At 33.2% G+C, this 16,518-nt stretch overlaps 1 protein-coding gene across 4 annotated transcripts in view; it reads left to right on the forward strand.

The window, feature by feature from the left end:
- Positions 1 to 16,518, forward strand: part of LOC119837593 (paired box protein Pax-5) — an 87,775-nt gene that overhangs the window by 64,577 nt on the left and 6,680 nt on the right. For all 4 annotated transcript variants that reach the window (XM_038363241.1, XM_038363243.1, XM_038363244.1 and 1 more), the window contains exons 5-9: positions 1,936 to 2,133; positions 9,419 to 9,524; positions 9,997 to 10,165; positions 12,426 to 12,511; positions 13,193 to 13,331. In XM_038363241.1, coding sequence (XP_038219169.1) covers positions 1,936 to 2,133; positions 9,419 to 9,524; positions 9,997 to 10,165; positions 12,426 to 12,511; positions 13,193 to 13,331 — 698 coding nt within the window. The remainder of the gene's footprint in view (positions 1 to 1,935; positions 2,134 to 9,418; positions 9,525 to 9,996; positions 10,166 to 12,425; positions 12,512 to 13,192; positions 13,332 to 16,518) is intronic.

Here is a 16,518-nt window from a genome sequence, read left to right on the forward strand (position 1 = left end):
GTAATAAATGTTATTTGCAGTTAACAATTTTCTTTTTTCTTTATTACAATATTTATGGCAAGACTAGGTATATTTATAAGCGATAGCTGGCAACCGAGCTGGTGGATCGCCTGATGGTAAGATCTCCACCGTCCATGAATATTTGCAGAGGTAAGGCTGCTGTAAATACGTTTCTTTTAAGGGGTAAAGGATAAGGAAAGAATTAAGGACGGGTATAAAGGAATGGACTTGGAAGGGTGAGGAAAAGGATACGGGCTTCGACCTAGTTACATTATAGCTTTAAATTCTAAACGAGTGTTCACGATATACCGTTAATTGTTTTTTATCAATATATAAGATTCTATGAGTGCTTTTCAATCTATAAAAAACTATCCGTTTCGTCATGAAAGAATAACAAACAAACGCAATATACCCAAAAAGAAATATTTATTTGAATTGAAAATTTATTCCCTAGCAGAAAACTTCATTATTACTCACTATCAGATATCATATTTTATCATGTCAAGCAAAACCGATTGTGACGCTAGTATTAAAATAAATTAACACATAAACAACAGCGCGAGAAATCACACCATATTGCCCCATCCTTGGACAATCAATAGATTCCCAAATCAGCCATAAACAATGTTCCTAACGGGGGCAGGCCCCACGCCCCTCTCTGGGGACTTGACATTATAGCAAAATTTAATTTCGACTGCTCAATAAAATAATGGACGGCATTATGACAATTCGATTATGGCAACACTGTAAAGTGCATTGGGTGTTTTTAATATGAGTATGGTAACATAACTACTAATATTATAAATGCGAAAGTTTGAAAGAATGTGTGCGTTTGTTGCTCTTTCACGCAAAAACTACTGAACCGATTGGAATGAAATTTGGTACGTAGACAGCTGGACAACTGGAATAACGAATAGGCAACTTTTTATCCCCATATTCCTACAGCAAACGGACTTTCGCGGGTGAAACCGCGGGGCGCAGCTGGTTATTGCTTTTTCAAAGCGAACAGTAAATTCGTATCTTACTATATGCTTTACCGACTGTATGTATGACAGAGACGAAATTTTGATGAAATTATCCTAAACTATACTAATATTATAATGCTGAAGAGTTTATTAGTTTGAACACACTAATCTCAGGAACTACTAGTCCGATTTGAAAAATTCTTTCAGTGTTAGATAGCCCTTTTATTGAGGATGGCTATATGTACCACGGGCGAAGCCGGTGCGGATCGCTAGTCTTTTATAAAATTCGTTAGGATTTTCATAAAAGATTGCGTTCATTAAAACATATATAATATGCTTTTAATCTTATTTCAAATTGTTTAGCATTTGTTAAAATGTTAGAAGTGAAATTTCTTACAAATTAGATAATAAAGGCGTATATGCCGAGTTAAATATTTTAATGATTCGGTATAATATTTTAACATTTTAATGTATCTATATATAGTTATATTATCCCAAATTCGTAACACTAGAGGGAAAGAAATATAAAAATTTAAATAAATATGATTGTGGTATATTTAACTATGTTATGATATATAACAACCGATGTGTTAACCCTTTGAAGACCCTTAACCCTTAAGAATATACATTTAACAAAACCAGTTTTTTTAATAATTTACACTTTTTTAAGATACAGTTAACGAGAAAAAAAAATTCGACTAGACCTACTTTAAGATTCCTCTAGAAATTGAAAACTTTTTAACGGATTTTAAACGCGATTTATTCATTATTATTAAGCCGACGTTTCGAACACATTACAGCGAGCGTGGTCACGGGGAGACTCGCAAAAAAAGAAAAAGTTTTTAATTTCTAAACGTATAATACTCACGTAAAATCAAACACAGGAAAATGCTAAGATTCCTCTAGTTTAAATTTCTGAACTAGTACTAATTTTAAAAGACAACAATTTTTAATCTCTTATACTTTCTAGGTACTACGAAACGGGTAGTTTCAAGGCTGGCGTGATAGGGGGTTCGAAGCCGAAGGTGGCAACCCCACCAGTGGTGGACGCGATCGCCGCGTACAAGAGGGAAAACCCGACGATGTTCGCCTGGGAGATACGCGACAGACTGCTCAGCGAAGGGATCTGCAGCCAGGACAACGTGCCCTCCGTCTCCAGTATTAATAGGTTTGTTTATCATAATCGATACAGCAGTTTTTTGGGTAAAACGTAACGAACAAACTAAAAATGTTTATATGTGTATACAAAGATTTCAAAATACTTACTGACTTACGAGTATATACTCAAGAAATATATAAATTTTCATAATGTTTTGTTATAATTTGATTCTGCAATAAGTAAAGAGAAATTAAAATATCATAAACAGTCAAATTTTTTAAGTACCTGTAAGTAGTGGCTGATTAAATATAAAGAACTTATCTAATAAATAACAATAAGCGTTTATAAATAACTCATTTCTTAGTAAAACTACCAGTTTGATATGATGACATCTGTGATAAAACTAAATATTATTAATTGTAAAATCAAAACACTAAATATTATTAATTGCCCCGCAGTTTCACCCGAAAAGTCCGTATCCCGTAGGAATATGGGTCGCCTATGGTTTATTTCAGTTGTCCAGCTACGTCTACGTACCAAATTTCATTGCAATCGGTTCATAGTTTTTGCGTAAAAGAGAAACAAACACACACACATCCTCACAAACTTTCGCATTTATTATATTAGTAGGATATTAGAACTAGTAGGAAATAGAAAAAATGGTTTATAGGTAATATAAAACGTCCCTATCATACGTCAAAAATTGTATCGATTTTAATATAATCTCAATATAATAAATTAAAAACAATAATCAAGTACAAATGAACGAATGTAAATACGGCCCCAATGGCCCCACGGTTAATGCCTATCAAGTTTTATTGTCCCTTAATGGACTGCCCCCGATTTGGGGTGAAACTGAGATGAAAAAACAATTTATATTTATACTTACTGTAAGTTTATTGCTTTCTTTAGTGACTTCGGTTTTTATTCTTTGAAAGTACATTTTTTTTTTTAATGTCATAGCGGGCAACTGAGCTGGTGGTTCGCCTGATGGTAAGCGATCACCACCGCCCATGAACATTCGCAGAAGCTCAGACCTCTGAGAATGCGCTGCCCACTTTTAAGGGATAAGGGATAAGGAAAGGATTGATGAATGGAAAAAAGGAATGGACTGGGAAGGGCTAGGAGAAGGAAATAGGCCTAGGAAATATTTCATATGCAAGCGAATATTTAACGTAAATTTAAATAATATATTACGTTACAATTTAAAATAAACTGAATTATTACGTTATAATGAAATAATTACTACATGCTTCTCTTTACTTGTCTTCATTTGGTCGCGAAGTCTCTTATTAAGTCTTATATTTAATCGTTCAGCTTTTATAACAAACTAGCTTTTGCCCGCGGCTTCGCACGCGTTGAATTCGGAGAAGTTTAATAGATGTAATTACGTATAAACCTTCCTCTGGAATCACCGTAAAAAATGCCATCAAAATCTGTTGCGTAAGTTCTATCTAAGCGTAAAACACACACACAGACGGCGGAAATCGACTTTGTTTTATAGTAGTAGTTAAATATAGTGATAAACCCCTGCTGAATTAAAAAACATGTTATTCCGTAGCTGAAATAATATCAGAAATAATCCAGCACAAAATCAATACAAATTAATTTATTGTGTTATCACCACTTATTAAAAGTCCACGCGTCAATTACATTTTCAGATAAGATAGTCTGTGCCAGCTACCGTTTATTAATTTTGTTATCTGTGGACAACTCTAATATGCCTGGTTAAAGACTGGATTAGATAAAAAACAACGTGTTATTGTTTAAAAGAACATTTTGTGCAGACTTTTCTTAAAATTGGTAAATTTCGGGTTACGGTCATTTTTAAATGTTAAGAGAAGCAATATTTCTCAGCATTTTGGGAATTTGAAAAATGTTATGCTTCATGACGTTATATTGTTAAATTCTCTTTCGTTTATACATAGTTATTATGTTATAAAAGTTAATACTATTACTACTAGTTCCTATTTCGGTCTTCAACCCTTCTAATCCTACTAATATTATAAATGCGAAAGTTGTAAGGATGTGTGTGTGTTTGTTGCTCTTTCACGCAAAAACTACTGAACCGATTGCAATGAAATTTGGTACGTAGACAGCTGGACAACTGGAATAACATATAGGCAACTTTTTATCCCGATATTCCTACGGGTTATGAACTTACGCGGGTGAAACCGCGGGGCGCAGCTAGGTAGCGAATAAAATAAAAAATACTCAATGACGCTTATAAATCAATAAATGATAACTCATTGCAAAAGTTTGCAATATATTGAATGGCCTTAACTTATTTATAAGTGCATATAAAAATCGAAATGAATCATAAGCTATTAATGTTACCATAACCCTAAAATTTCCCGAAAACGGGGGATTTCTCAGTTTAAATGTTTATTATTTGTGAATCGCAATAATTCAATGGATGCTGCTGAGGACATCCGGTGCGCATGGAGCACGTGTCCCTGTATCCGGTACGCCATCTTTGTCCCCCCCTCTCCACTTCCGGTAGACAACCCCTTGATGGCTACGAAAACTGCGTATGAGATTTTTGGACGGTATTAGTTGATCAATTCTAGCTAATTGAATGTAATGTCCGATCTCTTCTCCCCTCTATGTCGTTTGAATAAAATAAATGAAAAAATTATCATAACTTCGTCTTTGCCGTGTCTTCACTCGCAGCTTCCATATATTACCTATGCGTGACAATTCCATCCCTTATTTTAACTCCTGTAATATTTGTAATCATAAAAAATACTGATATATCTTCTATTCTATAATAATTATAACCAAATTCATACAAATCACACACACACACACACACATACACACACACACACACACACACGCAATCACATCTTACATATTTTTATATCCATTCTGACACTTGAACACTTACAACAATTGGTTATAATTGCTCATATTGTAAGACAAATATCTACTTTAATCTCAGATATTTTTCATATCTCTTTAACTCACAAATTTTCCTTGGAGTGTTCTATTGCTATCCTTTTTTCTTTTTTTAAATCTCACAATAGGATTTTTAAATTTCTAAAAATATAACCCTATTGAAATAAATAAAAAAAAACCGCAAAATATTAAAAAAAAAATCAAACATAACATTTAATTTTTAGTTTTATAGCATTGAAATGCTTTATAAATTAGAAATTTTGAAAGAATAGAAAAAATTTGATCACGAGGCAGGATTCGAACCTGCGTTTCTTGCCTAACCGTAGCAACGCCTAGCCTCTCGGCCACCCGTGATCCTTCTTTCAAAATTTCTAAACATAACATTTCTTAGCCCCAAGCAACTCTTTTGATCCATGATACAATACAAACTATACCTTATGTCCTAACAAAAGAACTTAAAATACAATGCACTATTGAGCACTATAAACGTAATGGGTTGCAGAAACAGTCGGTAATGTGTGTGAGGAGACATACATACAGTAAATGACAAAATCTTTTCTAACGTTTTACTGAATGTATTTACGGAAATTTTTCGCCGTTTAAAAACAGTTTCTTTTAGTTGACCGACCTATTTCATTGTCCCGCGACTGTTAAAGTTAGAAAATATATTTTAGTTAATCATGTATCTAGTTTAAGTTAGTGAAGTTTGTTGTAATATTATTATTGTTTTTGTATCGCTGTCGCTTTGGGCTTGTCCTGTTATGGCAAGTGATTTTTATAAATAAATAAATAAAAAAATAATAGTTTTGTCATGCATTTATAGAATAGGCTTATATCATTTTGTTATCTATGGTTAGGGTTGAAATTTTTGTTTTATATTTTACTTCATTTAAAAGAAATGAGTGAGTAAATTCTAACTTTACGTTTTGTAGTGACATTTAGTATCCTATCACCCAAGTAAGCTCATACCCTGTTTGTATCCAAATTTTATCAAAATCCGTTAAGCAGTTTTAATGTGATTGACGGACAAACATCGAAATATAAACTTCCACATTTATAATATTATTGTGATAAAAAACTTCGTCCATACAACGCGTTTATGCTGAAACGAAAATAATAATTCATATCCAAGCAGCACCAAGTAATAAAACTTTAAATTTTCAAATTATACGATCATTACTTTCAAAATTGCATCGACTGCAGAGTTAATTTTAAAGCAATTCAGTCGAGGGGTCATTCTCACCCCACGACACGTGTCCGACACGCGCAGCTAATGTCGCGTCGTGTCGTCTCCTGCGGTCTATTCAACGATAAATACGATTCTGTTTAAGTGACGATACGTTCGGATTATTGAGGATTTTAGCTTGTGTTTGTTCATTGTTTGAACGGAGTCTGGTCAATACGTTTGTCATAGCATGAGAAACTAAGAATAATGTATGATAAATATATAAGTAAGAACATCATGAATTTAATTTTATCTACATCTTTAAACGTGTGATCGAATAATATATTGAATTAATATTTATGATATAAAACATTCTACAGTTAAGTATATATGAGTAATATAAAATTGTTATTTCATGCAATTGGTTACAAAACAATAGATATACATTAAAAAAATTGTTAATTATTGTTGCAAGCTTTATTCAAAAAGTACTTTTTCATTATATACATTTAATTTTCATTAGAATTTATCTAAGTTTTAATATATTTCCATATCGTTTAGCTAAAAACCGTAGAAATAATTTCAAATGCCCGATATGAATAAAGGACCAATAGCCCAATAGCCATTATTTAAAAAATCAAATTCCCTTCGCTGCAATAAAATGAAAAAAAAACGCAAACTTGCAAAAAGACATTTTTAATCGAGGGCACGCCACTGGCTGGTAATTGAAGCAATAATTCTAGCAACCCCAATTTGACATTTGAGTTTTTTACGCGCCAAACTGAATAATTCCGATAGACAATTTAGGTTCTCTTTATGAGATTCCACGCTTTCGACATAGATGTTTTTATCGTTAAATTTACGATATTTCCCGGTAAATAGATAATGGAATATCAATTAACATACGTATACAATACACTTTGTCTTTTATTTATTTTAATGATTCATGTCTTTTGATACGAATTAAAGAGAGTATTCTATTTTATATTAATACGAGAATATTCTATTTTCCTAAATACAATGCCGATTAAATACAGGGTAAGTGAAACTCAGCGAATCAGCGTTTTCTTGTTAGTATATAGGTAATTTGTATACACCGAAATATTAGAAAACAACAATAAATACATTTCATTTTTCTTTATTTATAAAATTGTCATACATCTATGTACTCGTAGGTAAATTTCTACCAGTAAAGGTACTAAAATTATATTAATTCATCTTAATAAATAACCCATTTCAACACAGAATATTCTTCCGGCAGAGAAAGGAGTATTATAATATAATATAATAAAAAATATGAGACCGTCCGTCCGGAAGCGTGTAGTGCGCGCTTTTTGCGAAATTGCCATCGTTAAAATTTGCATTTATAAGCTAGGGAAATGTTAACTAAGTTCATATTTTTATTATCCATTGTAGTTGCTGTTATATTAAGTTTTGTTTAGCACAATGAATATGAATATGAAGAATAATTAAAATTACTTTAAGTAGAGTAAAGGTCTACATAAGGGTCCTTTAAAAACATAATATAGAATTTGGAATATTATACTTCTAAGGGAACATTACCTGCCTTCTGTTACATATTTACGTAAAATTCAATGTGATTCATAATTTGCAACATGTGAAGCATTTTATTTTTACATACATTACAGTTATCTTATCATCAGAAACATCATCATGCCATAAAAAATCATAATACAAATAATCCATGTAATTTATAATAAAAAAGTTGTCATCAATCAAGTCCCCTCAGTGATGAGTACATTACAACCTGACCTTTATAAGTTTGCGAAACAATTTTTGCATATGTCAACCCGCGAGATACTGGCAATACTTCAGCGGGAGCCATTATCCATCATGGCGGGAAATGAACTGTCAACGGAGCGATGGCGGGAAAATGATAGCTAAATGAAGCTAGTTTAATTTGGTTTGGGATTAGTTTTATTTGTTTGTTGTGTTGGAGAATAAAATAAATGGAGTTTTGTTCGTTTGTGCTGATGAAAATTTTAATATTTTTTTTTGTTACTGTTAGCAATAAATACGGTCTTAGATGAATTATAAATTTAAATTAGTCGATATAAATCTATGAGAATGAAAAACAAAACGAGTTTTTTTTTTAATAGAATAAATCTTGATCACGAGGCGGGATAATTTTTTATCCTTTAAATTTTTTTCTCATATATAAAGCATTTGAATGTTATAAAACTAATAATTAAAGAAAAACAATACAGCAGAAAAATTGTGTTGATTTTGCTTGATATGTTTTATTCAAAATAGAAAATCATCTTTTATCTTGTTATTAATATTCATAGACATCACTGAAATAAAACACACACCTAAATCTATCAATAAATAAATGAAAATTCTATGTACATAATAATGATAATTAAAGATACTTAAACCCAATAAGTATAACACAAGCTAATAATGCCACAAAATACGTACTGAAGTACTCTTATCCGTAATCTATTTATATATTCCACATCAATACAAAATTATGAGAAAGTATATCAACAACATGTATAATCCATTAGCTAAATAAAAAAGCACCCTACGACCACGACACGTGCCGCGACATCGCAATCCAATTTACATGCGACCGCTGCGATTTGTTACGCTTCCGACACGCAGCCGACAAAAATGTCGTGTTGGCAAATTTATCACTTTTCACGTTTATATGATTTATTAGCGCTATTTCATTATCGATTGTAATATATATCGTCTTCATCTTTGCCTTTGATTCTTGTGCCAATTGTTAAATCTTTCTTATTTCATTGGTTGATTAAATATACATTGTATTAACTATTAAATAATACATAAACATTGCATCGATTATATATTCGAATTTGATTAAATGTACAAGTCATAAACCGATCTGAAATATTTCCATATACTAACTCGCTTGTATTAGCTTCATCTGCATGTCGGTATGTAACCGAGTCCTTTACACGAGTTTAACCCACATTAAACGGACAGATTTAATTCAAACTTTGTACACTTATCGAGGATCGATGACAATACAATGATTTCATGAGTTTATCTTAATATCCTGATTAGGGTCGCCAGGATTATAACATTTCTTCACATATACTCTGCAAGTGGGAGTTTAGTTGATTCTATAGTTAAAGCATGTTTTTTGAGTTCTTTTTAACTACATTTATTTTATGAATAGACCACGGCAGGTAACTATATATCTAGGGATGTCCTTAGAGACTTATTTACTTACAGTGGTAACAGTATCCGTCTGCTGATGTTGAAAATGTTGATCCTAATAGACCAAATTTGTTGCAGGATTGTCCGCAACAAAGCGGCGGAGAAGGCGAAACACGCTCACAACCAGCAGCAACAGCAACAACAGGAGCAGGAGATCAGCTCCGCGCAGGGCAGTGTTGTTTCTGTAAGTCTGTTCATATATCACTCGTTTATAATTAAACCTATTAATCCAACAGACTTCGACCAGACAGATTCGATTACTGTGGCGGGATCACGGGTGGCCGAGAGGCTAGGCGTTGCTACGGTTAGGCAAGATACGCAGGTTCGAATCCTGCCTCGTGATCAAATTTTTTCTATTCTTTCAAAATTTCTCATTTATCATAATTTTATTAATACAAGTAAATAAATATAAAAAATTGACTTAATAAATAATGTTAATTTTTATTGGAATAAATTGGTAATGAACCTAGTGGTTCGCCTGATGGTAAGCGCTTCTACCGCCTATGAACATATTTTGGAGACGCGTAAGGCCGATTGACAGACCTTACGCCTCTAGAGGGATTAAAGGACTGGGAAGGGTAAGGAAAAGGATATGGGACTCCGATGATATACAGTTACACCCGATCTAAATGTCTATCCCTCTCAAATGTTCCCAGGTAATAACCCACGCCGGAAACGCTGGGACCACCGCCGTGCTGTCTCCGACAACGGACCAGCACGTCACCAACACCGGTAGCTACAGCATCAATGGTATCCTGGGCATCGAGCAGGTGGAAGGCCTGCACAACGGGAACGGACTGAAGAGGAAGCGGCATGAGGATCAGGGTGAGTGGAAGATGGGAGTACCTTGGGATGGAAGGAAAATCGTAATAATTATTTGATACAGAATATTTTCTGTAGTGATATGGAGGGATGCTTATCAGTATATGTCAGTGTTTAAGAAAATTTTAAAGATCAGTTTTTAATGATTTTTATAAAGTTCGTGGCATTGAACTTTGCGGTAATATTAAAGCATCTAATGCTTCTTCCTACTAATATTATACAAGCGAAAGTTTGTAAGGATGTGTTTGTGTTTGTTACTCTTTCACGCAAAAACTGCTGAACCGATTGCAATGAAATTTGGTACGTAGACAGCTGCACAACTGGAATAACATATAGGCAACTTTTTATCCCGATATTCCTACGGGATACAGACTTACGTGATATCACGGGCCGCAGCTAGTAAAGTATAAATTGATAATTATTTCCGACATTAAAAACCTTCAAATGAAAGGGGAAAAGCACCAGGTTATTAATAGAAAAAATCACCAAAATCGGTTCAGGAAAATTCTGAGTTAATGAATCAATATACAGTTGATTTAAAAATCTCCTTCTTTTTTGAAGTCGGTTAACAATGAATACGTAATTAATAAACAAACAGTATACGCATATAGCATATATCATTTTGTATATTTGTTGCATTCCTACAGATTAAGTAAATAACAATTTTATTTACTCATTATTTTCAACATACCTAACAACTTGCATCAGTATATTTAATTATCAGTTGTAAAGCATTGAAATGAGATATTTTTAAGCTATGCGTTGCTACGGTTTGGCAAAAGGACACGGGTTCAAATCCTTTCAAAGAATTTCTCATTACATCACTATAATTTAAATAACACTAAATATACTGGATCTGTCCCATGCCCCATTGAATACTTGAGGCATAGTATTGAGTGAGCCTACATATGTACCACAGACTATATAAACTTGCACGATGGGGATTAAAACATTGTGGACCCCGCAGCTACGCGTCTCCGAGTCGCGGTAGTGATGGGAGAGTGGTTATCGATATCATAACTTAAGAAGTAAATAATCCTTCCCTGTTTTGCTCCTGATTCAAATAATATAGTCTGTGGCTCTAAGGAAAAACGTACAGACAGAAAACGTACAAACGTGGGATTAGTACTTTTAAGAAAAGCAAACAAACCCTTCATCTTTATCTTATTAGCATACATATTTTTTTGACTTGAAACCTATGGTGTTAATGCTACATAACAGTGGAATTTCATTTAATATCTATAAAATTTGGAATTTCATTTAATATAATAAAACTCCGAACGTATAAATGTCCATAAATTCCGCATCTACGCATATTGCAATCTTTATCAAAAATCAATCACACGTGTCGCATATAAGTACTGGAACAATTTGCAAAATCCGCTACAAACCAACGCTTTAACAAACATTATTTCTCCCAAAATAAAATCCAAAACTATCGACAAAAACCGTCGACACCCACCCATCCCTAACGTCCCTTTCATAGTGGTGTGCGCTGAGCGGAACCAGCAAGATTTACTGTGCTATTAAAACCAGCACAAATTGTGGCCATATTATATTAACTTATAACTTCTCTTTAAATTCTAACCCCTTTTCCGCAGCGGATACGGGTGTCATAACCATAGCTTATCTGTTATACCCACCGACTATTGTATACCCTGTAATCGTGTATACATAAAATTTCTTTTAATTCTCGTGTGATTTCTTTTGATATTTACTTTGATATACATGTCACTTGAAATTATCCAGCAATATTCATAATTTTTAAAATAACTGAATTTAACATTCGATGTAGGTAATCTATTCACTTAAGTGCTCAATTATTTATTTGTGCTATATCATCATGAAATCGCCGGAGGCCCGTATCCCTCTTCCTTACACTTCCCAGTCCTTTCCTTTTCCACCATCAATCCTTTTCAAAGAGAGATGGGATAAATCCCACACCGACTACGAAAGACGGAGGAGGCAAACAATTCTACTGTATTTTATTTTTTGCATTGTTACCTCAGAACTTTCGACTGGGTGAATCGATTTTGATCATACTTTTTTTATTTGAAATCCTCCATTTAATTTTGATCAAGATCTGACAATTTAAGGGCGGTATACCTTTTGTTAGAAATAATTAAACATGTTTCGTATTATTTTATGCTATCAAAAAATGCCAAGTATCATCAAAATCCGGTGAGAGGTTTTCGTGTGAAAGAGTAACAAACATCCATACTTATGTAACAGGTAGATGTTTTACCTTGTGTATTGTTGACAGATGAAAACAGAGATTTCAATAGTCATTCAGAAGACGACGTGAAGAGACAGAGAAGTCACTACAACGGCGATCAGATTTATTCTAACGTAAGTAATATATTTATTTCAAGTATTTTTTTATTGCAAAATAAATAATAAATAATGAGAATTATGTTACAACAAAGAGGAAATAGAGAGTCTAGAAAGAGAGAGATTTTAATATCATATTCATGTCCTATGTTACTGATTAAGTATATTATTCCCTAGGTTGCCTGAGAAATAATCAATAACAAATAGGTATTAATATAATATTATACATAAATATATTTTTATATAACCATTCAATTCTTACTTTATTCAGAGCATTCGAATAACGAAAGTTGAAATACTTTTATACTTCCTTAAAGATTCGGAACGAACGTCCGTTTGAAGGTTTTGTCAAAAGAATTAGGGGATTATGTAATAGTATGTATTTAATTTATATATACCATGTATCTACTAACTAAACATAATCAAACCCTGTTTCAATAGTATCAAACGAAATACCTGCAAAGACCTAGAAATTCACACGTAGTATTTTCATGTGTTTAATTTTATTAGAAATTAAAAACTTTTTAACGGATTTTAAACGGAGAAATAGGTGGTCACAAACAACAATTTTTAAGTAACCAAGTTCGCTGTAAAGTGTTCGGTTCGGTTAATAATATAATGAATAAATCGCGTTTAAAATCCGTTAAAATATTTTTAATTTCTCAACTCACACGTAACTAAACCCAGGTTCCCTTCCAGTTATGGTCATCGTCCAAATGGAGTCTGAAGGACGAGTACAAGCTGCTCTCAGAACTGGGCGGAGGCACCGGCTACTACGGGGAGCTGTTTGAGGCGCCGTATGAGCATGCAGCACATCCGCATTACGCGCCACATTCTGGTGAGTTCCAGCTCTAAAGGTGTCCAGATGTCTAGGTCGAACGGTAGTAGCTGAAATCAGCTTTTGAGTACATTTTCGTGCCACATTCCGGTGAGTTCCAGCTCTAAAGGTGTCTAGATTTCTAGGTCGAACGATAGGAGAGGGGATGGCTTAAAGCAGCTCTTGAGCATATTTTCGCTCCATATTCTGGTGAGTTCCAGATCTCTCTAGGTGTGTAAATATCTAGGTGGACTGATAGGAGTGAGGATATCTGAAAGCAACTTTTCCAGATCTATCTTCATGGTTCCTAGATAGATCTGGACACCTAAATACCTAAGTACCTTATGTTCTTGTATGGTGGTCATACAAGAACATTAAGTTTTACAATTTATAATTTGTAAATATGTGAAAATTCCGAGTTTCTGAAATCCGTGTTAAACTCTTATTTCTAATAGGTATATTCTTAAAAAGTTGTTTATTATTTATATTGAACATAATTCCGCTAAGTAGGCGACGCTCGTGTCACGACCAAGCGTCGTTTTGCTAACCCGCCAATTTTTCCAACTACCGTCATCAAACTATTATTAGTTACGCCCTGAAAATTACCATGTCGCTATGTTTGTTTCGTAATAGAAGCTGAGATATGTAAAGCTAGTAATGTTTTTTGTTGTGATTTTAGTGTTTTAATTTATTTTTATATTATCTTTGAATAATCGACCCTAAATCCTAATTCCTTTCTACTAATCCTATCCTAATAATCCTACTAATATTATAAATGCGAAAGTTTGTAAGGATGTGTATGTGTTTGTTGCTCTTTCACGCAATGACTACTGAACCGATTGCAAAGAAATTTGGTACGTAGACAGCTGGACAACTGGAATAACACATAGACAACTTTTCATCCCGATGTTCCTGCGGGATACAGACTTACGCGGGTGGAGCCACGGGGCGTAGCTAGTCTTATATATATCCTAGCTTGGAATGAAAACACACCTAATCTTAAAACAGTAAAGCACCATAACTGTATATATAAGGTATCTTACGGTCAATTAGTTCATCCAACTGGGGAGGTCGAATCTTTAGTGCTGCAGTAAATACTTCTTTGAGGCATTTAAAGTTTTTATCGTTATTAAAATATAATAAATATATAATATAATAATTGTTATAAATGTTAATTTTGGGGGTAAAAGTGAATTATTTTAAAAGTATAATAATCGTTTGAAATGTTTTGATCATGATGATTATTAAAATCGTTATTATTAAAGTTCACGTAAATCTGCGATAACTTATGTTATAATCAACTTATTTTCCTTTAGTTTCATTGTATGTTATACAATATACATTGAATAATTGAATACTTGTGTATTTAAAAGTGAAGTATAATGAGGTGACAGGATAAATATATTATTTATTTTAAATGTTTACTTATAAAAAAATCGTAAATGACAAACAACACTAAATTAACTGCTAAAAGGAATAAAACCACATATATACCTAAGAATCCCATACAACCGTTATCCTACTAATATTATAAATGCGAAAGTTTGTAAGGATGTGTGTGTGTGTTTGTTGCTCTTTCACGCAAAAACTACTGAACCGATTGCAATGAAATTTGGTACATAGACAGCTGGACAACTGGAATAACATATAGGCAACTTTTTATCCCGATATTCCAACGGGATACGGACTTACGCGTGTGAAACCGCGGGGCGCAGCTAGTTATCAATATATTAAATTAACAATTCCCACGTATTTCCAAGTGGAATAAATATTTGATTGATATAACCGCAATCCCATGGCGTCAGGTTACTCTGGCTATGGGAATCTATCGATGGCTTATTATATTTCATAAGGCTTTAATATTCAGTGGTTTGACTAGGATTATTATAGCCTTCCGCCCGCGGCTTCGCTCGGGTGTCAAAGGAAAAGATAGACAGTCCGTTTTCCACATGGTTCGTTCCTGCGATGTTTCCGGGATGAAAAGTATTGTTGTGTCCTTTTTCGACTCTCAAATTGTACCTTTATTAAAATTCATCCAAATCGATTCAATGGTTTAACTGTGAAGAAGTGACAGACAGAGATACACTCACATTTATAATATTAGTAGAGATACACAGAGTTCAAGGTTCAAGAATGTGTGTAAAATATTGGTTTGTGAGAAATATGTAAAAAATATGCCTTATTTATATGTATACTAGCTGCGCGCCGCGGTTTCACCCGCGTAAATCCGTGTCCCGTTGGAATATATATTAAGATTACATTTCCCTGTTAGGTATCATATCTACATTTAGGGTTTCTATTGAAATAATTCAGTTCTTGACATTTAAATACCAGCACAGGCAGTGGAAGCTTGCGAGTTTTTATTCCAAATACTTATTTTAACTTCATTGAATGTGTGTATTAAGTTTGTATAAAATATACTAGCTTTCCGCTCGCGGCTCTGCCTGCGAAGTCGCTGAAAAGTCATATGACCAAATCGACTAGCATATAACTTCAATAATTTTAATATGTTATATTAGATAATTATATTTTTAACTGAGTCTACTGTGCCCCGCGGTTTTACCCACGTAGTACATGATGTTAGCCTATTGCCTTCCTCAATGAATGGGCTATCTAGCACTTAAAGTATTTTTCAAATCGGTCCACTGATCCTGAGATTAGCGCGTTCAAACAAACAAACTCTTCAACTTTATAATAATAGGGTTGATTGAATTGCACTTTTTATTAGCCGCATTTTTTGTTAATGTTAATAGTGGTATTAATCATGGATATAAAGAATCTTCTTAGTATAAATGAAATAATGATTGATACTATATCACGCTAGAATTGCTCAAAGGATAAAGGTGAATTTCTCAACAAAGATAGATTGTAGTGCAGAATACCATATTTTTTTCCTTGCGATATAAAACATTTACATTTTAATCCCATATAATACAAAAAATTTACTAACAAAATTAAACTTAAAAACAATCATTCAAACTCGTAGTATATCACTAGTTCAAATCAATCGAAAAAAACAAACAAATAAACCAATCAACTATCAGTTTAATAGTCTGTCCCGATATTTATTTGATCGCAATTCTTTCAACGATAACCATAAATCCATCGCCTGTGATTCATCACTTCCCGATATCCATTTTTATATTCGCGTTTGATCGCATTAATGACTTATTTTGTAACTTTCAACTTCATTTATTTTGTGGTGTTT

The sequence above is a fragment of the Zerene cesonia genome, chromosome 28 (assembly GCF_012273895.1).
Source record: "Zerene cesonia ecotype Mississippi chromosome 28, Zerene_cesonia_1.1, whole genome shotgun sequence".
NCBI classification, from domain to species: domain Eukaryota; kingdom Metazoa; phylum Arthropoda; class Insecta; order Lepidoptera; family Pieridae; genus Zerene; species Zerene cesonia.